The sequence below is a fragment of the Poromitra crassiceps genome (genome assembly GCF_964638095.1).
Source record: "Poromitra crassiceps genome assembly, chromosome: 14".
NCBI lineage: Eukaryota > Metazoa > Chordata > Actinopteri > Beryciformes > Melamphaidae > Poromitra > Poromitra crassiceps.
Window position 1 is genome coordinate 21,161,000 of NC_139633.1, and position 27,739 is coordinate 21,188,738.

The 27,739-nt window shown below is 43.6% G+C and overlaps 1 protein-coding gene across 1 annotated transcript; it reads left to right on the top strand.

Annotated features, from left to right (window-relative positions):
- Positions 1–881: 881 nt before the first annotated feature.
- LOC310789061 (DNA-binding protein RFX7-like) lies at positions 882–26,149 on the top strand (the record flags this gene model as incomplete). The annotated part of the gene is made up of 9 exons (XM_083650662.1): positions 882–1,006; positions 9,578–9,611; positions 13,808–13,893; positions 15,372–15,494; positions 18,015–18,131; positions 19,789–19,873; positions 20,576–20,789; positions 21,409–21,707; positions 22,385–26,149. The coding sequence occupies 9 exons, from the start codon at positions 882–884 to the stop codon at positions 25,730–25,732; spliced, it is 4,431 nt and encodes a 1,476-aa protein (XP_083506788.1). The 3' UTR covers positions 25,733–26,149.
- Between the last annotated feature and the right edge of the window lie 1,590 nt (positions 26,150–27,739).

Consider the following 27,739-nt stretch of genomic DNA (forward strand, 5'->3'; position numbering starts at 1 on the left):
CTTGTTTGCTGACAGTAATTCTAACAATTGTTTATTTGCCACATGTAATGTAATGTGAGATACACTAGTATCGTTCATAATTAATGATTTTGCAGTCTTTCGTTTGGCAGTTATTGAAAGTTTTGCGGGGGGGGGGGGGGCACCACAAAACAATTACGCTTAGGACACCCAAATGGCCAGCAGCGGCCCTGTGTGTGTGTGTGTGTGTGTGTGTGTGTGTGTGTGTGTGTGTGTGTGTGTGTGTGTGTGTGTGTGTGTGTGTGTGTGTGTGTGTGTGTGTGTGTGTGTGTGTGTGCGTGCGTGCGTGTGTGTGTGCACGCGTGCTTGCGTGTGTGCACCACGGGTGTGCACGCGTGAGGGGGTAGTTACAACAACAACAACGATATACCAACTACTAATACAAATAAATAGGTGAAGTAGTGTCTTCTTTATGGCTGTCTTCTGTTTTTAGTTTGTGGGTTGCTAATGCGCATGCGCGTGCTCCACAGTTCTCACACAGTGCACATGCTAGAAATCCCATAACGTGAAGGCAGCAGAGTAGACTGGACTGGAGTGAACCTGCTTTTTATATTCTCGCTTGTTTTCTATTCACAGTCACACACGCTTTTATTTACGTCACGGCACAGTTTGGCAGTCGACTCGACGGCAGTAGTCGTAACGTTAACGTTTTTAGGTTACTATAGTGGTAGTTACTAGTTAGCTAACATATCTCTTTAGGAGGACGCACAAGTGTTGGGAGTTGAAGGCAGACATGTCGAGGGAGTGGGCGTCAACAGGGCGGGCTATGCCGTTAGCAGCACAGCGCCCTCCGGTCCATGTTGTTTGACCCTGCCACCCCCCGGCTTCCACCCCATTCACCTGCCGTCCCGAGCTGCACCGCGATGGCCGAGGAGCAGTACCAGGCGTTGGACCCCGGCCCCGGGACCCTGCCAGTGGTGGCCCTGGGTCTCGGGCTGCAGGGCGCTGAAGCCAGTGCGCTGCAGCTCAGGATCAAGAGCTCAATCTGGTAAGGATGAGTGAGGAGAGGTGTTGGAAACCAGATTTATGCTAAGTAGCTAGCACTGTCGCGGTGTGAAAAGCCTAACCAAAGATACTTCACGTTACGTTAATACGCTAGCTGTCCATGTTCAGCTAGTTTGCAGCGGTTGCTACTACCGCCCATAACAACGGGGCGTAACAGCGTGCATGCTGTTGATGCTGTCTGACACCATGACCTAAAATGTCGTCGGCTGATCAAAATCTGTTGATCGGAGAGTGAGTGTTTATTTTGCGGAGATTAGTCTTCGCTGTCATACGAGGGAGCCTGTGAATTTATAAATGCATCTGATCATCATGTTAAAAAGAAAAAAATCCCCAACTAACCAAATATATCGACTCCTCCGCTCCTCCCCCGCCTCCTCTCGTCACTGGCTTGTTTACAGTTTGATAGTATTTTAAGATTGTTTCAGTATAATTTTAAATCCATTTATATAGTTCATATCAGATGGGCAGAGTAGAGCTGTTTTCAGTTGATACACACACACACACACACACACACACACACACACACACACACACACACACATATATATATATATATATATATATATATATATATATATATATATATATATCAACTGAAATAAACACTCACACACACACACACACACACACACACAAATATTGCGGTATTATTCAAGTGTGAAAGCAAATTGTGGAATTTACGTCCTTACTTTTCTAAACACAATATCTGCATCTTTTGTGCAACAGACACACAAGTCGACTCCCTCTCCATGGCACGTTGGACACCACAGCCAGGCATGTCTCTGTTGCATTTACAGTCTGGCACCTTAAACCCTGTTCCTGCCATCTGCACAGCTGTCCCATTTGGACAAATAATCGCTTCTCTGTTGCGCTCCCCCCTTCTTCTTCTTCTTCTTCTTCTTCTTCTTCGGGGTGTATTTGCCATTTGTTTCAAGTTTAGCTATCAACACTTAGAATCTAGCCCACATAGCAGCATGTTGATGAATGCAGCTGTTTAGGAAACTTGCAACACCAAGTTATATATTTAAAAAATAATCAATGATATATTTTGATTGTTTGCAGACCCCTAAATATGTACACAACGTTGTCCAAACATGTCCAAGCCAATTTATTTGACAGAGGTCTCAGGTCAGAGTTCTGTGGTTCTTGGCAACTTGGTGTATTCTTTCATCCAAACCAGGCAAGAGGCTTGTCACATGACCAAATTGAATGAAATTATGTGAAATGAAGGGAAACCGTGCCAATAGCCATTCACATAAAAAACAAAAACACTGGCTCATGGCCAAGTGTACATGAACTGTCAGAAGACAAAAAGCAGAATGCAAAGTGCAGTACAGCAGAATAATTATGGCTGGATATTTGCCAATTCAAAGATAAAGCGACTGATTAAATAATTAAGCAAGCATATGCTTGCTTGTATATTTCTATTCTAATATATCTGTCTGGCCATAACTTTAACATACCGGTAGTTAGAGTTGAATGTCTGTCTGCTATGTGATGAGAGAGATAAGTGTTGACAGTGTGTCTCCCTGTCCCTTCATAAAAAAATAAACCCATCTCTAGTTCTCTTGTCATCGCCAATCTTTGTGTCTGTGGTTACTATGGCTTAGGTGAATGGCAACCAATCCTTTTACAGACAGACAGACAGACAGACAGACAGACAGACAGACAGACAGACAGACAGACAGACAGACAGACAGAGGTATTAGGTCTGCACCATTCTGGCTGTTTTGTTTACTTTCTGTGGGGTGGGGTCAGCAGGGTTGGATCAGTCATTTGTGGGCATGTGGATATTCGAGAAAAGAGGGAAAACTAAGAAGAGTATAAAAATATGCATAACAGTCAAGAGGATTAGAACAGAAACATTGAATTTCACCTCAGTGACCAGCTGCTGAGTTGTTTAAGGCAGAATGAGGTGGTATTAATCAGGGTCAGCCAGTTCATTTGCACTACAATATACTGCTAGATCAGAGCTAGAACAGGACAGGACATGAGCACAGCATACTCTGTAAGCACTGTTACACTGTTGTGTTACACTCTGTAAGCACTGTTACAGACACTGCTGGATCAGAGCTAGAACAGGACAGGACATGAACACAGCATACTCTGTAAGCACTGTTACACTCTGTAAGCACTGTTACAGAGCGCTGCTGGATCAGGGCTAGAACAGGGCATGAGCACAGCATACTCTGTAAGCACTGTTACACTCTGTAAGCACTGTTACACTCTGTAAGCACTGTTACAGAGCGCTGCTGGATCAGAGCTGGAACAGGATATGAGCACAGCATACTCTGTAAGCACTGTTAAGGTCTCATTATGCTTTCCGCATCAGCGAGGAACGCGAGTGTCCGCGCGGAAAAGTGACGTCAAATCAGCAGACACGCCCCTCCGCAAGGCTCCGTGCGGACGGTTTTCGAGCGGCCGTGCGCACGCCGAAATTTGTAACTACGCGGACGCGGACGGGCGGACAAAGTGGAGTTTTCAAGACTCGCGCTCAATTCCGCCTGCAGAAACCCACACAGAGTATACAAGCTCCACACGTTTCCTCGTCGGATTCCGTGTCTCTCATTTCCGTGTGGCCGGCCAAAGCGTCAAGCATAATCCAGGCTTTACACTCTGTAAGCACTGTTACACTCTGTAAGCACTGTTACAGAGCGCTGCTGGATCAGAGCTAGCACAGGACATGAGCACAGCATACTCTGTAAGCACTGTTACACTCTGTAAGCACTGTTACAGAGCGCTGCTGGATCAGAGCTAGAACAGGACATAAGCACAGCATACTCTGTAAGCACTGTTACACTCTGTAAGCACTGTTACACAGTGCTGCTGGATCAGAGCTAGAACAGGACATGAGCACAGCATACTCTGTAAGCACTGTTACACTCTGTAAGCACTGTTACAGAGCGCTGCTGGATCAGAGCTAGAACAGGACATGAGCACAGCATACTCTGTAAGCACTGTTACACTCTGTAAGCACTGTTACAGACACTGCTGGATCAGAGCTGGAACAGGACATGAGCACAGCATACTCTGTAAGCACTGTTACACTGTTGTGTTACACTCTGTAAGCACTGTTACAGACACTGCTGGATCAGAGCTAGAACAGGACAGGACATGAACACAGCATACTCTGTAAGCACTGTTACACTCTGTAAGCACTGTTACAGAGCGCTGCTGGATCAGAGCTAGAACAGGACATGAGCACAGCATACTCTGTAAGCACTGTAAAGCTTCTGGCATACTCTTCGCGCACGCGCTGGAGGCGGGGCTCAGAGGAGGGCGCGCGCACTCTGCGCGGGCCAAAACAGAACATACTCAGTGCGCAGCTCCAGGCTCCAGGCAGTCTGAATGAAATTGAATGTAACGTTCCCAATTCTATGTATTAAATTATAAAAAACGACCCCTCCACATTTGGGAAGGCTAAGCCACACAACTAGTTCGTTATAATCGAACAGCATGCTTTGAAGGCGACTTTACGACGGTGAGGACTCAATCACAGCAGATATCCGCTGATAGCCTACCACGGAGATCTCAGGCACAGGCAGCAAAACCGACGCGCTGATAGAAAAATCTCCATGGACGCGCCGCGCTGCGCTCAGGCCTCGCCCCCCGACACGCCCCGTGCGATGTCGTCATAATCGCCGTGCGCCCTATGCGCTTGGCTGGGCGCGAAGAGTATGCCAGAAGCTTTACACTCTGTAAGCACTGTTTACAGAGCGCTGCTGGATCAGAGCTGGAACAGGACATGAGCACAGCATACTCTGTAAGCACTGTTACACTCTGTAAGCACTGTTACACTCTGTAAGCACTGTTACAGAGCGGTGCTGTTTAGACTTACCATAATTAAACATGCACTGTAATTGGTCACTTTATCTGTGTTGGCAGCACATCTTGATTAATATTTTGTGCAATGACTTAACTGATTTAAGCAGGACTAATATGTATGCAATATTATTTTTTTGCAATATTGCAATGCTTTTGAGAGAAGTAAAAAAAAAAATCACACACTTCCATCTGTGAATATAGAACTGGATTCAAATATCGTAGTTCTGAGCTTCTGACCAGTTACAATATGAATATTGCCAAAATGTGACATGAATTAATAATGCACACATCACTGGAAAAGCAACAACTGCATCTGGGTAGCAGCAGTGGAGTGGATTCCTTGCCTACCAACACGAGGGTCGCAGGTTTAAGTCCCCGTGTACCCTCCGGCTTGGTCGGGCCCCTCGGGCGTCCATACAGGCACAACTGGCCCTGTCTGCGGGTGGGAAGCCAGATTAGGGGTATGTGTCCTTGTCGCTGCACTAGTGCCTCCTCTGGACGTTCGGGGTGCCTGTTTGGGGGAAGGAGAACAGGGGCGATGAAACTCCTCACTGTTAGCTGAAAGGAAGCGGCTGCGGGGGAATCAGAAAAAACTTGATCAAAAGAAAAATAAATGCAACAATTTACTATGAATAATGGCATTTAAAATGAAACTGAAAATAAAAAATATACATATATACAGTATATTCTAGCTAGCTTGGGTTTGCAGTGTCACATGAGGACGTATTTAACAGTGTTGGAGATTACAACAGTCCTAAGCTCTCAGTGAATTGTACACTATAGTCAAGGCCAGAAATGAGTTGACTCCTATACAGTTAGGCCTGGGATTGGATATAAACAGACAGCAACTTTGAATTCTGATATCACTACTGAAAGAATGTAATCTGTACATTTAGTGATTTCTTTTACACCATGTCTGTGTCATGCATCTTGTAGCTCTGCGTAGATTCAAAGCAATACAATGTTCAAAACAGACAAACCAGAGAAGTGAATAACCTCTGCAGTCAGGTCTAATTCCTAATCTATAATCTGCAGACAAATCGGGTTGTTGTTACTCTGAGACAGAAGGTAGGTCACACTAAAAGAGTCTTACTAGGCGACGCTGGGCAGGTCAGAGCCGCCACAGGATTTGTATTTACTTTTCATTAAACTCTTTAAAGATACTTTAGATGTGTCTGAGGTGAAAACCTGCTGCTTTTGATATTGGCTTTACCAAAAGAGTGATCTGCCTGATCAAAGATCGTAGTAGAAGTTTTGACAGATTCCTCTACACAGGAACGGCATACATGGTTTTACTATTGGTTTGTTTTGAGCATAACCAGTTTCCCCATTTGGGTTCCAACATTCTAACCCATAAAAACTGTTTATAACATTCCACATTCTGTGTTCAAAATGTTTTGACTAATCAAAATGTAAATCCAAAAGTGGCCAAAATGAGCAACAGGTTACTGTTTTATCCAAAGAATGACTTACTTTTGTTTTTCATTCTCTGTGGGTCTGCACATTTATAAGCATGACAGTATCACATGAAAATGCATTTCAGAACAAACAAAACTCCATGTGTGGAATGTGAGAAAATTGAAGGAGAGCTGAAGGAGCTACCATCATGGTCTCATAGTAAATGTAGGCAGTCAGTGACCACCTTGGTTAGCTCACACAGGCATGCAGAGAGGCAGCAACCGAACAGCAAGTCAAGACTGGAGGAGAAGGCAGGGGACACAGAGACACTGGGAGAGAATGGAAGCCCGGAGGGCTTGTGCCGAGTCCTCTTCTATCATAAGCCGTTGCTACAGGAAAAGGAAATAAAATAAACTGTCCTAAGCTAAACAAATAGCAGATTTCTTAACAGAGAAAAATAAAAGAAAGACAAGAGAAGAGAATTAAAAAAAAGGATAGACCATTGGATAGCAATATCAGGGCTCCTGCCACAAGCCTTAAAAAGTAAAAATAATTCAGGATTATAATTTAGAGTAAATTCCCAGTCTTTCTTTCTTTTCTTTATTTTGCTGCAGACATTCTGGGTTTTTCTAATGGATTATACAGGATAGGCACAAAATAAGCCCTGGCTTCAGCCTATTCCTTTTTTCGGTCGTTGATTGTATGAATTGTATTTGTGTGAAATGGTTTGATATGTACATGTATGATGATGTTCTCTCTCGCTGTATATTCACACACATTGTTACGTTTTGTTTATGGTTCATTATAACGTATGACCGGAAATAAACCATTCATTCATACAATCAAGCTCCCGTAGCTGCACCCTCAAAGCTAGCAGGGAAGTTGAAGACAGAGACAGGAGGGACTTCCAAAATTTGGGACCTCTAAATTTGGATACAGAATTGGTGTTTGTACACATGGCAGCTAAGAACACCCATGAGTACAAGGTGAAAGTCTAAAAGGTTGATCATATTCATCATTTGATATGAAATCCAAATTGGATTGAAACTGAAGCATTGTGCTCAAACTTAAAAGTATAACTGTCCTCAAAGTGGACCAGATACTGATTCATGCCTATACTTTTCCTTAGTGACTGCTAAGGAATGACTGGCGGTCTGATATGAAAAAGGCCTTTTGTCCAAAGTTAATGCAGTGCCTGTCTGTCTGATATGAAAAAGGCCTTTTATCTACAGTTAATGCAGTGCCTCTCTGTCTGATGTGAAAAAGGTCTTTTGTCCAAAGTTAATGCAGTGCCTGTCTGTCTGATGTGAAAAAGGCCTTTTGTCTACAGTTAACACATTGACTGCCAGCCGTTTTTTTCTTGCTGTAGGTAGCTTCTGCCAAGCCGTTTTTTGAGGATTGTGGCTCATTTTACAAGAGCCGAGGATTATTTTCTGCTTGGAGTTTGTGAACATACAATATCTCAAAAGTACTAATAGAATGTGTACTTTCTCTGTCTAAAAGAGTTAGTTTGTAGAGTTAGTAGTTATGTAAGCATTAGCAGTTGAATACAGCATGGTTTTAGCGTCAGAAAAAATATTCAGAGATAAACGGCTTTTTGTGAAATTCGATAGAACTGTCACTTTAACCATTCATTTTTGGCATCAGTAAGACCTAAACAATAGTTTTGAACAGTAATTTCCTCCATAACAGCAGTAAACTTCCCTCTGCTCAACTCCTCCCTCCTGTGGGCGTTCTTTTTGGCTGCAGCGCCATGTCACAAGCACTTTCCTACCTTTGCAAATGCACTTTCTCATACTCTCGACCTCTCAAATAAATTTCTGAATAGAAATTAAATTACTCTAAATTATAGCGAAAAAGAAACAAAAAAGAATGGGTTGAAAATCCCATTCTAAAAGCCTTTTAGAATGGGATTTGTTTCCAATTTGGTGTCGGACTAGGGGGCAGTCCCCGCTTGTCACCAGTTTGCTTTGCTGCTGCTGTGCGGGTGTGAGCCTGTCTGTGCGGCCGCTCTTTGAGGAAGTCTGGTTAGACTCGCTCGCTTCTTGGAGTTTTGGTTGAGGGCTTTGATGAAGCTTTTGCGATTCTGGTCATATTTATGCTGCGTGTTTCAAAGTGTGTCCCACCCGCAATCCACTATGCAAATCTGCAATCCCGCACCGCCAGCAATCAGCGCGAAATGAAAGCGCCTTCGCCAATCCACCTTCATGAGAATGGCTTCAGTCACACTGCTTTTTGCTTGCCTTCCTCTAGTCAGGAAAGCACTGTCACCACTTAGTGGGTCGGTGGAATGGGTTGTACACGTTGTACACGTCCAATACCTATATAAGAGATGTAAAAGGGTTCGATGCACATCCCACCGTCAAAAAAAAAAAATCGATTTTTTTTTGACGAGTCAACTCGTCGCTGGCAGTGAACAGCTGGATTGTGTTTGACGACTACACTCGTCGCTGGCAATCAAGGTGTTAATGCAGTGCCTCTCTGTCTGATGTGAAAAAGGCCTTTTGTCCAAAGTGAATGCAGTGCCTGTCTGTCTGATATGAAAAAGGCCTTTTGTCTACAGTTAATCCAGTGCCTCTCTGTCTGATGTGAAAAAGGCCTTTTGTCTACAGTTAATGCGGTGCCTGCCTGATGTGAAAAAGGCCTTTTGTCTAAAGTTAATGCAGTGCCTGTCTGTCTGATATGAAAAAGGCCTTTTGTCTAAAGTTAATGCAGTGCCTGTCTGTCTGATATGAAAAAGGCCTTTTGTCTAAAGTTAATGCAGTGCCTGTCTGTCTGATATGAAAAAGGCCTTTTGTCTAAAGTTAATGCAGTGCCTCTCTGTCTGATATGAAAAAAGCCTTTTGTCTAAAGTTAATGCAGTGCCTGTCTGTCTGATATGAAAAAGGCCTTTTGTCTAAAGTTAATGCAGTGCCTGTCTGTCTGATATGAAAAAGGCCTTTTGTCTAAAGTTAATGCAGTGCCTGTCTGTCTGATATGAAAAAGGCCTTTTGTCTAAAGTTAATGCAGTGCCTGTCTGTCTGATATGAAAAAGGCCTTTTGTCTAAAGTTAATGCAGTGCCTCTCTGTCTGATATGAAAAAAGCCTTTTGTCTAAAGTTAATGCAGTGCCTGTCTGTCTGATATGAAAAAGGTCTTTTGTCTAAAGTTAATGCAGTGCCTGTCTGTCTATGACAACATGTTCTTGGTTGTGGGATACATGACCTGAGAGATGTTGATGGGAGGCTTGTCCCATACCAAACATTCCATTGCTTTATAAATAAATACAGTTTAGGCACAGTGCTCATATTACACTCGCTTCATACTCATTTATATTGTCTCTCTTTTTGCAGCAAATCTGTACAATCAAGAGTGGAAAACATTTTGGTGAGTATTCTTGACAGTATTTGTAAATTACCATTTTCAAAACTCGGGGGAAATTCTGAATTCTGAGTGATTTCTTATGATCTTTGTCAAGATAGTATGTGAGCAGACTTGTCATTCTGACTGACTGACTGACTGACTGACTGACTGACATGTTTCCACTCCAGCAGTTGAGTTTATGTCTTATGCACTTTTACTGTAAGTACAGTACCATGGGGCGGCTGTGGCTCAGGAGGTAGAGCGGGTCGTCCACTAATCAGAAGGTCGGTGGTTCAATCCCCGGCTCCTCCAGTCCGCATGTCAGACTGTCCTTGGGCAAGACACCGAACCCCAAATTGCTCCCGATGGCTGTGCCAGCACATGGCCAGCACCCTGCGTGGCAGCTGGCTGCCTTCGGTGTGTGAATGTGTGAATGTAGGCACATTGTAAAGTGCTTTGGATAAAAGCGCTATATAAATGCAGTCCATTTACAAGTACCAATCACAACGATGTTGGAAATTACATGTATATTTTACTTAAGTAGTTACAAACATATTAATGCCAACAAAACAAAACTCATGTCACGACACATACCCTTTTGTCAAAACCTCTGTCAGTGAACTCCAGTGGAAAAATGTCAGTCAATGAATCACTTGGTAAACAAAGTGATGAGTGGAGCAACAGTGTTTCAACAGAGGGCAAAATAATGCAATTAAACATAGACACTAGCCTGATATTCAAACTGCATCGTCAATTCATAAACTCATTGCCAGAGCCAAATTCACAACTGTGGAGTGGGCGTGGCTTCCAAGGTCTGGAGCCAGGCTACATAGACACACCACTAACCAACAATAGTGCAAGCTGTGTTACTCTAGTTAGTAGATTTGTTTCAGGCCTTGAATAATGTGTAGAGATGGGAGAAGACCTTCAGAGATCTAGAGTGGCGCGATATGTACTGTGTGTGCAGCCAAGTCACTACAGTACACATACCACTCACTTTTATTTATTTTTTCATTTTTCTTTTCTAGTATGATATCTGAAAAGTCATTGAATTTGATGTTTAAGAAGGTGTGGGCACATTGATTTCAGAATTGTCCATAATTTGGCTAAAAATGATAAAAGTATCCCTAATGATCAAAATCAAAAGTAGACCTAATTATTGTAGTAATCTAAATGATTTCATACTCGTAAAATAGGCCTAGAGAAATTATTCCGTTTTCTATCGGGGTGTTTTGAGAGGGGGGGTCGGTCTTGCGCGGGACCCTTACGTCACTTCACAACTTGGTTGTGTCACTTTGTGAAACATGTTGAAGAGGCTATATTGAGTATGGTGTATGACAAGACCAAAAAGGTATAGTTACATTCTAATAAATATTATAATTTAGCTAAATGTAATAAAATAAATTATTTTTAATTAAATGGTTGACCTTAATTTTCATCGGGTTTGAACAATCCTGATGGAATCACCGCCTTTGATGGCAAAGGCCACTGAGTGTTTCTGTCACATGTTGTGTCAGGAAGTGTCTCCTACACAGCTTGCAATATTAGTTACGGTAAATATACCCCTACAGATATTCACAGCCTCCTTAGCCTGTAGCTTGGGATTGCTTCAAAATAACTAACACCTATTTGCAGTGGATGTGTACAGTGGCGCTGAGCAATAATACTCGACTCCAAACACGATGGTACTCTTCTTCATAGGAGCTCCCACAGTCCTAGAAACTTGTCAGTTAGATACCTAGCAGTGCCAAGTTGCACATAATCAAGTGTTAGCTACCTGCGAAAGACTTCAAAATCCACACTACATTAATATGTAAAAAAAAACTGTGTTAACACCACCAGTGTGTCAAAGCAAAAATAAACTGATTTAAGTGTGTGCAAGTAGGAGTTCATTGTGTGTAACTGAAAATACAAAAACATACATGTACAGGAACTGACCATCCAAGTCAGCAGAGGTGAAGTCTGTTGAGTTTAAAGTGTGCCACTAAAAGGGCCTAGGATCGCATGCATGACCTTGACATGCAGCCCACAGAGACACAAATGAATGACCCAGTATTATTGTCCCATATCAAAAAGGACAGTTGTTATTGTTGTCAACCATTTGTGTTTACCTCTCTTCCCCACTGCTAACTGCTAACTGCTAAGGCTGCTTCACTTTTTAGTGATTGGCGATCTGTGGTTCCCTGGCAACAATGAAGTGAATAGAAAGAAACGATGGAGGGGAGAACATGTATTCTTAGAAACCAGTTGAAAGGGGTGGAGAGCTGTGAGTGAGGGGCGGGCGTGTGTTGGCAGTGTGTGTACAGTATGTACATTCCACATGACAGGCTGTCTGTCTGTACACTGGCCATGCAGAGAGGCCTGGTCCGGTCCTGGGAAAAGGGTTAACAGCAGGGGATTTGAGTTCACCTCACCGACTGCTGTCAATTCCCCAGTGCTGCCCAAAACGTGTCGAGCTGGAGTGTCTCTATCTGCCTGCATCCATTTGTATGAGTGCACGTGCTCGGGTGCCTGTGATAAGGTCATGAAATCCGTTTCATTTTTTCCCAATTTCTTTCTTGCTTTTTTGAAATGCCTTGGCTCTCAGACGGCTTCTTTGTCTCTCAAAGTTCCTCCCAAGTTGTGAGGTGACGTAAGGGTCCCGCGCAAGACCGACCCCCCTTTCAAAACACCCCAATCGAAAATGTAATTATTTCTCTAGGCCTATTTTACAATTCTGAAATAATGTAGGTTACTACATTAATTAGGCCTACTTTTGATTTTGATCATTAGGCCTACTTGATCAATTTCAGACAAAATTCCATGATTCCGTCCATTTTTCCGGCATCGTGGAAATCATCTGGCCCTGTGACTATACATCTGTATTAATGCTGTATTTTCTCCATATAAACTCATCACTGAAAACCAATAAATAGACCATCTTCTGCACAAAGAGATGCCCAGTTTTATTCATAGACTATAGCTTAGAATACCTCCTAGTTATGTTTGAGCTCTGCTGCAGTTACAACAGCTCAGGCATTCCTCTGCCTTTAAAACAATCATGGGACATTATCATTACTAAGCATTACTAGGCTCGGCTGCTGCGCGGCCTGGCCCATAGCTCGGCCTCGCCTGCCCTATTGGCACGTGCGGGTGTGTGTGTTGCTCACTAAATGTTATTGCATCAGTGATGTCACAATGCCTCCTTGTGTGTGTGTGTGTGTGTGTGTGTGTGTGTGCCCCGGGCCATTATGATATCACTGATGATGTCATCAGTGATATCATAATAAGTGTGTGTGCCCCCCTATGACATCACCGATCAATCTTGTCACAATGCCTCCTTGTGTGTGTGTGTGACATCACTGATCAGTCTTGTCACAATGCCTCCGTGTGTGTGTGTGTGTGTGTGTGCGTGTGCGTGTGCGTGTGCGTGTGTGTGTGTGTGTGTGTGCGTGCGTGTGCGTGTGCATGTGTGTGCGCCCTTATGTCATCACTGATGACATCACATCATTAGCTACCGTAAATTCCGGACTATAAGCCGCACCTTTTTTCCCGTTTTTTGGCCTTTTTTGGCCCCTGCGGCTTATATAACGGTGCGGCTTATCTATGGATTTTTAAAAAAAAAAAAAAAAAAAAAAAAAAAATCTCTCTTTTTTAGCACTTTCTAACTATAAATCCACTTCTGTTTTAATTTCCTGTCTTGCCCTCTTTTCACCACACTGTATGACACTGTATGACACTGTGTGCACTGTAAAAAACAACACAGGTGGTGTTGTGTTATGTTGTTTTGTTGAAATGTTAATAAATGGGAGCTTCCTCAAACAGCCATCTCTTTCCCGACAATCCCCTCTGTGCATGAACCCTTACATATGGTAATTAAACATTAAAACACAATAAAAAAAAAAAAAAAAAAAAAAACATTAAAACACCCGCGGCTTATAGTCCGGTGCGGCTTATATAAGAAAAAAATAGTCAACTTTGCAGGTGCGGCTTATACACCGGTGCGGCTTATAGTCCGGAATTTACGGTAATTAGCCTAATTAAAAAATCCAGCTCCGTCAGGTCGCACGCGTGCCCTTAACACACCCTGAAGGTTTGAGCCCGATCGCACCTAAAACATAGCTGTGGACAGAACTTGAAACAGACATCGCCCACATACTCAATTTTATAGATTGTGCTGATGAATTCGAAGGCCATCAATTCTTAAAATTCCCTTTTTGTTCCCCATCTTATTTCTATAGCAAGATGTGGAGAAGTTCTCAGACATTGAGAAGCTCTACCTTTACCTGAAGCTGCCTGCTGGTCCCAGCACGACCACCGAGAAAAGGTAAAGATGCACTTGCACTTTATCCAACATTTATTTAAATATAATCTGTATGTATATGTATACCCATGGACAGAGTATATTTATGAAATGTTAAACCATGTGTCATCATTGCTAGTGGCATAAAGTTCAATATGCTGTTTTCTGAATAATGTGTCGGTGGAAAAGAGGTAGCCGGCACTACTTTCCAAACATGGCCGCCGACCTCTTTTCCTCCCAAAAAGACAAATTATGTGCATTTTGGATTAACATTTCATCGTGTGGTGAGTACCCGAAGCACAAGAACATGTATTTTGGTGCTGTGAGATGTATATTTTTAACAGCTGTACCATTAGCCTCCATTCTATGGCGATAATTACTAACTTCACGACTGTAGCTCACTGTAAACTGAGCGGACAGTGCCGGTAAGGCATGGTGTATCTTGGTTATGTGGGGGGATGTGGCAAATGAGCTAAACTTCCCAAAAAGTGGAGTATCCCTTTAAATTAAATGATAATTTTTTTGTTTTTCAACCACAGCTGTATTTTTGATGTCCTAGCATGCTGGTGATCACTTCATGCTTATTTCAGTGATTGGTTTGCCACCTTTAATGTTGTCTCTATGACCTACAGGGCTGCAATAGTAAACGAAAGCTAGCTCTCAGACATACAAGACAGTGTCTATTAACCTCATCATTTTTAGCACTGAAGACATGAAACACACCTCCATGCTGTGGTAAATCATCCTGAAACAAAGCCCCGCCCCTTTTGTTTCATCTTGATTTATGCTGCGTTCAAGAGGGCTCTTGTTTACCAAAAAAAATCCACTTGAACGGCCCCCTCATGTGGCATTCACGACTTGGTATTGTGGACTCTTTCTGGAAGCTTCGAAGCTCACGACTTGTGACGTTTTCACAAAATGGCGGACGCCATGGACGTTGATGGAAAGTAGATATTTTATAATATGTCTGAGGAAGATGTTGCTATTCTCAACAGTCTCATCTTGTTTCCTCTGTCATTATGCCTTTGCATTTCCTGCATTAACGTAGTTAGCCGCTCGCTAGCTAGTGGTAGCTACATTGTTAGCCTCGGTGGCTTCTAGTCAACTGCACATGTTCACGACGTGAGCACTTGAATGCCAAGCATGCCGTGTACACGACTTTCGGTCTCGTATTCATCGTGCAGCAAAACATTTTCTTGGGCATGGTGTTCCAAGGTGCCACACACACACACACACACACACACACACACACACACACACACACACACACACACACACACACACACACACACACACACACACACACACACACACACACACACACACACACACACACACACACACACACACACACACACACACACACACACACACAGTTAGAAGAAGCATTGCTGAGGATGATTTCTAAGGGGCCGGGGTTCCAAGGACATGAGTCAGTCAAGTGTCTTCCTGTTGTTCTTTCAGTGGTCAAATGTGAATCTATCATTCCCGTCTTTCCTCAGTGACCAGTGTGCCATGTCATCAAGCCGCACACAGCAGATGCATGCGTTCAGCTGGATCCGCAATCATTTAGAGGAGCACCCAGATACCTCGCTACCCAAACAGGAGGTCTACGATGAGTACAAGTAGGTATAAACAGTGAGCCGATAGAGTGATGTTTAGAGCGGTTACTTATAATTACAATAAAAATAAAAATAAACATAGAAGAGCAAGAGTCGACTAAATTGAAATGGAAGACTCCCGCACACTGTCTTCACTTGCAATTAAAAGTTTAATAACGTTTCGGTACACAGACCACCTTCATCAAGAATCTGATGAAGGTCTGTGTACGGAAACCCGCTGCAGGAGCTGACAGGTGTTGTTGCGAAAATGTTGAGCAAGAAGAAACTAGTTTTTTCCCCCCTGTGAGCACAATGTGTTCAAGTGAATTTAACTCCTTTGTGTCTGTGCTTGTTTGCCCCGCTGCTGCACAGCACTGTTTGTCTGTTTGTTTAGTCAAGGCTTATTAATACTGACTGTCGCATATCCAAATTGCACCAAATTAGACACTGGAAAAAGACACTGATCGGCAAATACGAGTGTTGGTTAAGTGGTCGTTATGCAGTTGTTGGGGGGTAATACATTCTATGGACAATAACAATAGGAGGAATCAGCGTGACGTCACAACAACAACAAATCACCACAAAACACCCGGAACCGCAGCAGTTCACTAGTATGAGTTGTGCCAAACGAACGTTAATATCTCAAAAACTATACATGATATCACGTCTATTCTGACATTCTGAGTGAGAGCAGAAGTAGCTCAAGAGTTTGATGTATAATATATGCATGTCGTGTTAAAGTTGTGTGAACTGTCGCAGTTTTTAAAATGTACTCCGCACAGCTGGGGTTAGTAGAGTGAACACTCAAAGCTAGCTCCATAGGGTCCCATTGCAGTTTGCACCCGGAAACGCGGTTTGTTTACCAAAATGCTGCTCGGCTGAATCCCTCGTATACCCTGTTTATCTTGTGAACATAAACAATACTCATAACATTACACATAACTCCAGCCCTGATGTTGACGTTCCAAACCAGCCCAGTGGACAGAAATCCATCTGTCAGTCATTCTGTGGCATTCGACACACACATGCCATGGGGCCTGTACAGGATCTGTACTTGCTTGATTTGACTATTTGTTCGTGACATTCAGTTTTCAATATATAACATCAGTTGATGTTTTGAGTTTCTCTCTCCTTTAAATTACTGCAGCTAAAAGCATCAGTATAAATAGATGCTGCAGGCATGGGAATCACTGTGCCCCATGTGTTGGTAATATTAGAATGGAAAGTCTGAGACAGTCATTGAAATGTTGTGGCACTGTTATGCAACTGTCTTTTTAACTCTACTAGCGAACAGAAATACAGTGCCCTCCAGAATGACTGGCGCCCTTAGGATTGACAGGGGCAAAATCTTTCAACGTGCTATACTGCAGTAATGTGCTCTACTCCTATATAAAATGATCTTTTTTTAATTTAAAGTTAATAAGCAGTTTTCACAATGGGTTCCATACGTTGGTATAAAACCTACTCGAGGGGTTTCTTTTTTAATCTTATTGACTTGAAGGAAAAAAGCTTTTGCACACCTAGGCTCAACAGGTGCATCGGAGAGAATCTGATGAAGGTCTCACGACCGAAACGTTATTCTTATTAAACTTTTGATTGCATGTGGAGACAGTGTGCGGGAGTTTATTCTGGTACTTAATCTTATTGACTAAAATTGTATCTAGGTTCTTTACCGCTTACTTGAAACAGGCATCTGAAGTCTGGTGGAGTGGAGCAAATGACGAAAGATTAATATTGGGGGTGAGGCGGGGGGGGGGGGGGGGGGGGGTGCCACTACTGTGGTGTGTGCTGAACTCGACCCCCATGATATGGCACCTTAGCCACCAGGGCAGCCGAAATCAATATGCTTATTACCTTGCTTCCACTTCAGTCTCGATGGGGATCTCGCTGTGGGCTATGGGGCTTGAAATAATATGAATGAGATGCAGCTTAAGTTTCTCGGCCCCCCTCTGTGCCTCCTCTGTCCCCCTCTGTCCCTCTCTGTCCCCCTCGGCCCCCCTCTGTCCCTCTCTGTCCCCCTCTGTCCCTCTCTGTGCCTCGGTACTGAGCAAGTGTACGGCAGAATGCTTTCGCTCGATAGTTTTCAACCTCCAGATTTCAGTACCCTCACATACACTAAACCAGAGTCAATATTAGCCAAATCTGAATCACAAAAGTCCATTGCAAGAGGCTACTTGAAGCAGTTATAATAATATAATAAACATAACAATAATATCATATCATAAATATTTACCAGGCAGCAAAATTAGGAAGACTTCAGTTGTTTTTCTTTTGTTTGTTTGTTTTTTCAAGATAAAGTATTGCGTGCATGCGTGCGTCGATTTTGATCACATCCCAAAATAAACCAGAAACATACAAGCTGGTAGCCTCAACTTTACCAGGGTTGCTTGCCAGTGATAAGAATTCAAATATTCTGATAATAGTTAGCCACTTTGATATAGTTTGGTTACATGATTCAAGTCATATAAAGTGGTTTGTTTGAGAAATGAAATGGTTTATTCCTGATCTAATTGGCCCTTTCTGTTTCTTCATTATGTCTTTCAGGAGCTACTGTGACAATCTCAATTACCACCCGCTGAGTGCTGCGGACTTTGGAAAGATGATGAAAAATGTCTTTCCGAACATGAAGGCGCGTCGCCTCGGCATGAGGGGCAAATCGAAATATCCTTTACTGGAATGGATTGTAACGGTCTGGCCTCTCTCTGGACTCTGGTCACGGACCATCTGCTGTTGCAGTTCATAAACCGTCTAAATATAGATGTGAAATGAAATCAAATAAAGTCCCCGTCTGCCTGGGGAGGGAGCAGCGGCATAGTACAGAGCCCCTTAGGGGAGTCACTGTGATCTTGACCTTCACAACGCATTTGTGAATCAGGCTTTTTTGCTGACGTCGCAGCGCTAGACTTAGCATACCCATGGCCTTTAGTGAGATTACTACTGCAATTATTATAACATGAAGTGAGGTCATAGCTTATTTATCTTTAATGAGTTAGGGTGTTTAAAAAGAGCATTTCAAAACGGTTACACCGTGTGCTTGTTTTATTTTTGTTTTAAATGTGATTCTTGTCAAAAATAGGCTGAACTGTTTATCCTTGTTGCGAGGGCAACTGAAACGTGATATGGGTGTCTATGTAAAACCAGTTGAAGTCAGAACATCTCTCCCTCCTGCAGCCATCTGTTTCAGATTATTATGAGAGGTAAATAATGGTTCGATTTTACACATCATGCCCTCATTCATTCATACTCGTAAAACTGATCGCGGGCAACTTTTTGTGAAATTGTTGTCCAAAAGAAGAGTGGAGTTGGTTCTGAAATCTGAACTCATTTGATAGTGGGCATTGTGATAGATTGAGTCTAGCAGTACCCATAAAAATCGTGTTCTCTATGTAGTATTAAGTGCCTTTTTCTACATTCTTGGAATCCCTTATAACTCTTAAAAGATTATCAAACACTTTACACTTTACACATTAAAAATAAATGCCTTTCAACAAAAAAATATTTTAGAGGCAAACCATTTTTATTTGTTTGTTACTCTTGAATTGCCATCTACAGTCGGAGCAAATCTAAGCATTGGATGCTTTTGTGTTGCAGATGGCTTAATTTTTTAAAATATTTATTTAGAATTGTGTAGAATGATTTGACAGGTGTCACCTGCTGTCACACTCGTAACGTAACAGGCATTTGATAGACAACCATTAACACAAAGCCACACTGGATTATTTTGAGCAGCGTTGGTCTCAACTTTAAAGGTTCAAGAGTGAGATGAGATTAACTGCTGTGTTGGAGGTTTAGAGGAGGTCGCCTTCTACTCAGAAGCTCTTCTTACCTTGTGCTGTTGAATGAAAACATTTGACACTTGAACATTTGACTAAGCTATATTATCCAAACCTACACATTTTGTCTACAATAGCCTTTGTAATAAATATATTCAATGACATCCTTAACAGCCACCCCGAGATCCATAGTTGGCACAAATTTTGGCACATTTTTTTTGTTAATATCTGAAGTGAAAACGATCTTAGTGCCAGTGCATTTGCATCTTAACACCCGTGAAACTGATTCCTCTACAGAGAGGGGTGTGGGCGTGTAAACTTTATATATCCATATTATACAGCACTATCGGGTGCTATCTCTCTGTCGACAGTATGTCATAGTATTTAATGCCCAAGCAATCTATCATCGCCATCTACAGGCCAGTAAAGTTTCAGTGCAGTGCAGTGATACTTTCTGTCTGGGCCATTTTTGGTCTTTTGTGTGTCACACTTGGCAAACCATCCATATGTCTATCTATATGTTTTTGTCCTTAACCCCACTTTACGTATTGCTATAGTGGACTAAGGAAGAGGGCCTTTGTTCAAATGCCATCATTACCCAGTCTGGATCTACATAAAACAGGCGATGGAGTAAGTTTTTTCGGTAACACTTTCTATGAAGGTCACATCTATAATTCATTATGAGCATATTCATAAGACATAATGCATTTATAAGGCTTTATAAAACTCTTTATAAATGTTTATAATGATGTATGGTAATGTATAACAAGGTTTATAAAGTATTATAAGTGGTGGACATAATGTATTATAATAAACATCAATAATACACTATAGGATGACTGAGTCTTAAGTAAAGTGACAGCACTATAAGATTATTAGCAATTGTATGATACTATAACACACTTATGAGTTCTATTTGCTGGCTGCAAATACAATGTAAAACAAAAAATATTATTCTTTCAAACACTGCTGTCACTTTGGCATGGAGGTATACAGCATTATGAATACTGAACTTACAATACATTATGTCCACCACTTAAAATACTTTACACACCTTGGTATACTTTTCCATGCATGATTATAAACATTTATAACAAGTTTTATAAAGCCTTATAAATGCATTATAATGTCTTGTGAATGTGCTCATAATGCATTATAGACGTGACCTTCATAGAAAGTGTTTTTTCTACGCCTTCCATGTTACCATTTCAAAACCATCTGACAATTGTGTCGAAGTGAGATTTGTATTCTGATCCCATTTTGTTCCAATGTGTCTTCATTGTTCTGCAATGCAATGTGTCATATATTTAACCACATATCTGTGCTGTGTAGCACCTATGTGATCTACCAGAGTCACCAGGCCAGCTCAACAGCGTAAAGGAAGAAGTGCGATATGCGGCTTGCGGTCTGGTTTGTGAGTGGGCCCAAAAAGTGCTGAGTCGCCAGTTTGATGCTGTGGAAGACCTGGCTCGCTTCTTGGTCAACAGCCACTACATCAGCAACAAGTCTGTGGCAGCTCTCACCATCATGACCGGCACAGCAACAGGTAAGAGACGTCCCCTTATCATCTGTGTGACTCTTGTGTGTGATAAAGAGGTAAATGGTGGCATCTGGTGGCAGTTGCCTCTTACTGCTCTAACTGAATTGATTGTCCAATGAGTTGTTGCTGATTATATACTGTAACTCATCAGCAGCAGCCAGTGTTGTCGTCAAGTCACTATATGTCGAGTCTCGAGTCCCCAGTGTTCGAGTCCAAGTCTGAGTCACCAAAGAAGAGTCCGAGTCGAGTCCCCATTACCTGAGTCCGAGGCCTTTGAATGTGAATCTGCCTTTAGGTGGATGATGTCATTGTACAGTATTAATATAGCTATCAATATCTTATGCCAGGGCCTATTACAACACACACACACACACAAAACACACACACACACACACACACACAAACCAGTCTTTATCAATTAAGTCCGAGTCCTTCTCCAACTTCTCCAACTTCTGAGTCCGATTTCATGAACGCTCGAGTCCAAGTCATTGCTCAAGTCAAAGTCGAGTCACAAGTCCTGAAAATGAGTCCAGGACTCGAGTTGAGTGGGACTCGGACCCGACTACTACAACACTGGCAGCAGCATATGATTGTATGTTTGAATGGCCCTGTTTTCTTTCTTCAGGGGTTAAGTCTCCACAGCCAATGTCAGCGTTTGTCCCGACTGCGGAGGCCCAATCCTTCCAGCCCCAAGTGACGACCCTGTCGTCACCTTCGGTTGACGCAAAGCAGCAGCTCCAGCGAAAGATCCAGAGGAAGCAGCAAGAACAGAAGCTACACTCGCCCTTACCTGGAGAGGGCCAGTTCAAGCGGATGGATGAGTGCCTGCCTGGAGCCAGCTCCATCCAATGTGCTAGCCCCACCCTTCACTCACCCCAGCCAACCATAGGCATTGTGGTAGCTGCTGTCCCTAGCCCCATCACGGTAAGCAAGCAGAGCGTTTCAGTTTAAGGACTGCCTTTCCTCAAAAGTAGATGACATTATTACACTTGCTCTTTTGTGCTATCCATTCAGTGGGTCACTCAAAAGGTAATACCGAGTGAGAAATGTTTAAATTGACATATTTAGATTTGAATTAAAATGGTAATCTACATAATAATAATAATACACTTTATGTAACAGCTATCAATCCTCACCTTATAGGCAGCAACAATCAAATTATACAATAGAGGACATTGCACATTGAAGACCTCATTTAGAATGTTAAACTTAACTGGGGCGGCTGTGGCTCAGGAGGTAGAGCAGGTCGTCCACCAATCAGAAGGTTGGTGGTTCGATCCCCAGCTCCTCCAGTCCGCATGTCGAAGTGTCCTTGGGCAAGACACTGAACCCCAAATTGCTCCCGATGGCTGTGCCAACACCCTGCGTGGCAGCTTGCCGCCTTCGGTGTGTGAATGGGTGAATGTAGGCACATTGTAAAGCGCTTTGGATGAAAGCGCTATACTGTATAAATGCAGACCATTTACCATTTAGTTATGTGCAAACTTTTAAATCTACTGTATGAAAATGAGCTCAACAGTTACACATGAGTATCATCATGGCCGAGGCCTTGTGAATTTAATCTAACAGCTGTCCATATTTTTGATCTTCCATTTATGCAGGTGCAGAGGAGCAGGCAACTGATGTCCCCCAGTCCAGTGGGAACAGCAGAGGGCAAAATGTTGCCTATTAACTTCCAGGTGGTGACCCAGGCAGTTCAGCCTGTGAAACCCAAAACCCCACAAAATATCCTGGGCAGTCCAGTGGGGGACCGCGCAGCTCGGCAGCGCTATACCCAGATCTTGCCCAAACCCTCGGCCACAAGTGCCATCGCTTTGTGCTCACCCTCCACCATGATCATCGCCAACAGCCCTATTAAGACTGTGATGCCCGCATGTCATGTCGGCGCCGTCAATGTGGTCAAGATGGCAAACATATCGCTTGCACCCAACAGCAGCACCACCACCACCACCTCCCTCACCAACACAATTTTACGGCCGGCCTCTGCAGGCATGACCGGTTCTGGAGCGGCAGAGGACATCGAGCGCAGCCCAAAGATGAGGAGTGGGTCTGCTGCCCCCATTCTGGCCCCTGTGGCCAGGCCAGGGCGGGCTACCAACATCCATCCCATCGATGTTGAAATGGAAGTTGAAGCTATACATAAGAACAGCCAGGTCCCAAGTCCTAGCAGTCTCACTCTGACTCAAGGAGGAACAGTAGCACATAGGGCTGGAGGGGTTCTACCTAGGGCTGCCAGTGTGCCCATACCTCAAACTAAAGGCTCCCTAGGACTGGAGGAAACATCTCGCACTAAAGGTGGTGGAAACCCTTCCTCATGTACGAACACTGTGGCTGCTACTGACCGCAGCAATAATAGCACAAATAATGAAAGCACTTTGCACTTGATTGCCTCCACTCAGAAAAGCAGCACTGTCTCAAATCTGATTGGCAGCATGGCACCTGCATTCAGGGGAAGCGGTACTGCAGCATCACCCAGGGAAAGCTGCTTGTCCACTCAAAACCTCAGGAAACGCTCAGGCCTCAGCCCAGACTCCCACCTCTCTCCAGTCAAGAGGATTTTCATCCACCAGCAACCAGTAGGGGGCTCTGATGGCCTTGGATACGGGACAAGTACCACAGTGAGTAACCTCTGCAGGCCAGGAGCTCCCGTGCGATCTGAAAGTGCACCAGCCATCGGGAAAGATGCTGTGAAAATGAACTCTGCTGTGTCCAGTCAAGTCCTTGCACTCTCCAATTCCTCATTTAGACCCAGTGGCTTCCACACTGTTGCCAAAACACAGAGCTCGGTGCAGAGGAGAAACACCCCCAGTGTGATGGAAACTAGCACCTCGCTCAGTCATGCACTAATCCAACAACAACAGCAGCAGCACACAATGGGTACCGTGCAAGCCATGCCTAATAATAACCCTGACCTCCAGAAACATTTGGTTGTGAGTGACTTTAGGAGTTTGATCTCACCCAAAGGGGAGCTGGAAAGATCTCACCAACAGATCTACCCTCACTCAGTGGAGCAAGCAGACCTTAGGCAAACATCATCCACTCCAATCAAAGAACCTCTGGATTTCATTGGTCAAGGTCCGTCCTGCAGCCAGCTCCCTATGCAGACAGACATGGACTACTTCTCCTTTGACGATGATGTGACTCAGGACAGCATTGTGGAGGAGCTGGTGCAGATGGAGGAGCAGATGAAACTGAAACACCTGCAGGAATTTGGCACCTGTGTCACACTGCAAGGCCAGCAGGCTGTAATGCAGGGCAACATGGTGTCCTCCAATCAGTCCATGGCTGCCTTTTACCACTCTGCAAGCAGATGCAGCAACCCAATGCAAACTCCTACGCCCACCCCCACACCTACCCCCACCCCCACCCCCACCCCCACCTCTGACATGATGGGTGGACTCCACGGCCTGACCAGAGAGAGCCCCTGCTCCCGCATGGCCTCCACGACCCCAGTGGACAGCGCCCTGGGCAGCAGTCGTCACACCCCCATCGGCACGCCGCACTCCAACTGCAGCAGCACGGTACCTCCCAGTCCAGTGGAGTGCAGGAACCCCTTTGCATTTACACCCATTAGCTCCAGTATTACTGGTTACCATGACGGCAACACCGTCTCCAACAGCCCCGTCAAGCCCATGCAGAGGCCAATGGCCACCCATCCAGATAAGACCAAGCTGGAGTGGATGAATAACAGCTATAACAGTAGCTGTGGGAGCGCCAACAAATCAAACAACGGAATGGGAATCCTCCCCAGCTATCAAGGCCTGATTGACGACCACTTCCAAAAGCCCCACGCCTTCGCCATCCCCGGGCAATCCTACCATTCCCACGCCAGGCACCACGACAATCACTTTGGTCGCCTGACCCCCGTCTCCCCCGTGCAGCAGCAGGTAGCCAGCATGGCTAACATGATGAGGCAAGAGGGCTTTGCTGTGCCCGCCCCTCTGGACAACAGAGCCACCAGCACTCCCGCTACGACCGCAGCTTTCCGATGCCGCAGCGTGAGCCCTGCCGTGCGTCAGCGAAACCTGAGTGGCAACACGGGAAACGCTGCCCTTCCTCCCAATGTCCCGCGGACAGTGGTGTCTCCGTTTAACTCCCGTGTGACCCCTGAGGTGTTGAACATCTTTGCCAACAGCCAGGCAAGTCTCGGTGTGAACAGCATGGCGCAGAGGAGCCGCTCGGTGCCGGTCAACATCATGATGCAGACTGAGGTACTATCCATGCAGGGAGCACAATGCAACAACCAAAAGATCACCAGTGTACTCCTGAGCAAGATGGACGGCGACCGCGATGACACTGTGCGGGGTCTGGGCATCAATAACTTTCCCTCCAGCTACACTGCACGTATGAACCTCACCCAGATCCTAGAGTCTGACCCCGACCTCCCCTGCGGTGACAACCACCACCGCACCATGATGACTTCTCCTGACCACGCCAGCACATTCAATTTCCAGAGGCCAAGTTACCTCATGGAAAATGCTATGAACGAACAAATGATTCTTTCTGTAGGTGACAGCCAAGTGCAATCCGCTTCTGGAGAGCGGCATCGACAGCAGGGCCAGACTATGTTGCTAGCTCTGAACCCCCAGGAGCAGCAGCATCAACACTTGGATTTCAGCACCACTGTGAAAGAGCTTCTAACTGACGGCAGCCTTACTCCTAGCAGCCAGCTCATGGGACAGGTGTCAGAACTAAATACTGGGGGGGCAGAGTTCCCTGGTGAAATCAGGATGACATCTGAGCTCTCCAGTAGCATCAACGACCTGAACACTTTGGACAGAAACCTTCTGTTTGACCCCAATCAGCAGCAAGGGCACTATCAAGATACTACACCAGAGGAGCTGATGAATGATCCACTGTTTCAGCAGATATGTAGCGAGACGGCCCATTCAAGTGGACTTGATTGGCTAGAGAGCAAAGATCATCCCACTGTGGGATTGATGGGTTGAATACAGTGCTTACTTTATTTTTGTTTATTTGTTAATTTATTTTCAAGAATTCACATTTTATTTTACAATGCAACACTGAACACTATGAAATGTGTCCAGTCTAAGTGCCAGGCTGAACTGAAATGATCGCTTTTCTGTGTGCTGAAACACTCTGATTCAAATGCTGGTCATTTCCCTTTCTTCAGAGAATATAACCTTGTGTTTGTTTTTTATTCAAGAGGATTTTAAAGTAGACAAATGTACTTTACTTCTAGAAAAAAAACAAAAGAACCTAATCCTAAACATATGTATGTGATTGCATGATTCATTTTGTATTTTTTTTTATGTCTGTCTAACCAGGGCCATGCCTCATTTACTGTAATATTTGGAATTTCAGTACTAATGCAGTGGGTTTGGCGTAATGTAGGCTCGCTGAAAGCAACCGGAGGTATTGCTTGTAGTGACACAGACTACTTTGGCAATCAGTATGAAGAAGCTTACCAGCCTGAGCAAGTAACATGATGAAGTTAAATGTCAGGGAGCGTTTAAGTGTCAGAGTGGTTTCCAGGCATCTTTAAAGAAATGTTTTTTTTTAAAGAAAGAGTTTTAGGAGGATTGGTCTGTTGGTTAACTTAAGTGTTGAGAACATAGACACCAAAATCATCCATGGATTCCCGGTAAATCATTTGTTGCTTAAAAACCGCTAGCACACTTGTTTATTTGGCCTATAGATTCCTAAATTTAAAAAATGAAATATTCCATATCAATATAGCTGATGTGTCAGTTTATTCTTTGAACTATTTTAGGTACAGTGTAGGCATGTCACATGGAGCATTGGATTACGGGATACCCTTCATGCTGGAATGCTACATTTTATACCAGTCACTGACGTCAGGAGGACGTTAACCATTTTAACCTCACTTAATTTAGCTGCCATTAGTCATCTTGGGTATTTCAGGGACCTCAGCCAAAGGGAAATAAATTGCAGGAAGAAAACGTTTAACTGAGAATGGAATCCACCCCAACATGGGAGCTCCTGCACTTTCAGATTATGAGCATGTAAAAAGAATTATGGCTGAAGAAATAGAAATACATTTCTTTAGCATCGAGGACAATGTACCGTACTTGCTTGTGCAGAGAACTCTCCTAGTGACCTCTTAAACCTTTACCTTATGGGGAAGAAAATGTTTATTAAATGTTTTTTTGATTTGAAGGCATAGATCAATATTTGAAAATGATTTGGGTTTTGATATGGCTTTATTTGGATGAAAGGAAATTAATTAAGGCACTTATTACCAAAGTACACTAGAGGATCAGTAATTTGGAAAGTATATTGTATACTAAGCTCATTAGCGCAGCACTCTGGGGGGGGGGGGGGGGGGTGAAACGGAGGTTCTTCAGATCTATAATTGTTATGCAAAATAATGAGACAAAATATTAACAGTAAATGCTCTTGACTAGAGGAACCTTACAAGAGTATGACAATCATTACCTAAAAGCGATGGAAATAGGTAGTAGCTTTCATTCTGAATTTTGCACTATGACAGCATATACCTGACAGGGTTCACAACAGTGGAGGTTTATATGAATTCATGTGCTTATATATGAAAAACAACTTCAGCAAGTGTGGCTCCTTCTGTAGCAGCCATCATATTGCAATGACAATCTGTAATTTTATTTTCTGTTTTTAGTACCATTTGTTTCTTTGCAACAATGCACTGTTTGGTTTGGATGATGAAGGAAAGTTTTCTCAAACAATCTGTTGGCATTCAAACATGCAAGACAATTAAGTATGGCTCACTGATCAAAAGGTGAAAACCTTGTTTTACTTGTGAAGAGTAGCATGTGAAGAAGGCATGTAAACCCCCTGGTGAAAGATAAGGTGCTTATAGGGGGTTTATTGTCCTAGTAGTTAGGGCGTTTTAGCTTCCTGAGCCTTATCCATACCAAAGAAAAACATTTAAATGTCAACCAGAACAACATGCAGTAGGATCTTGGGCATCTAATGCAAATTTCCCACACGATGGA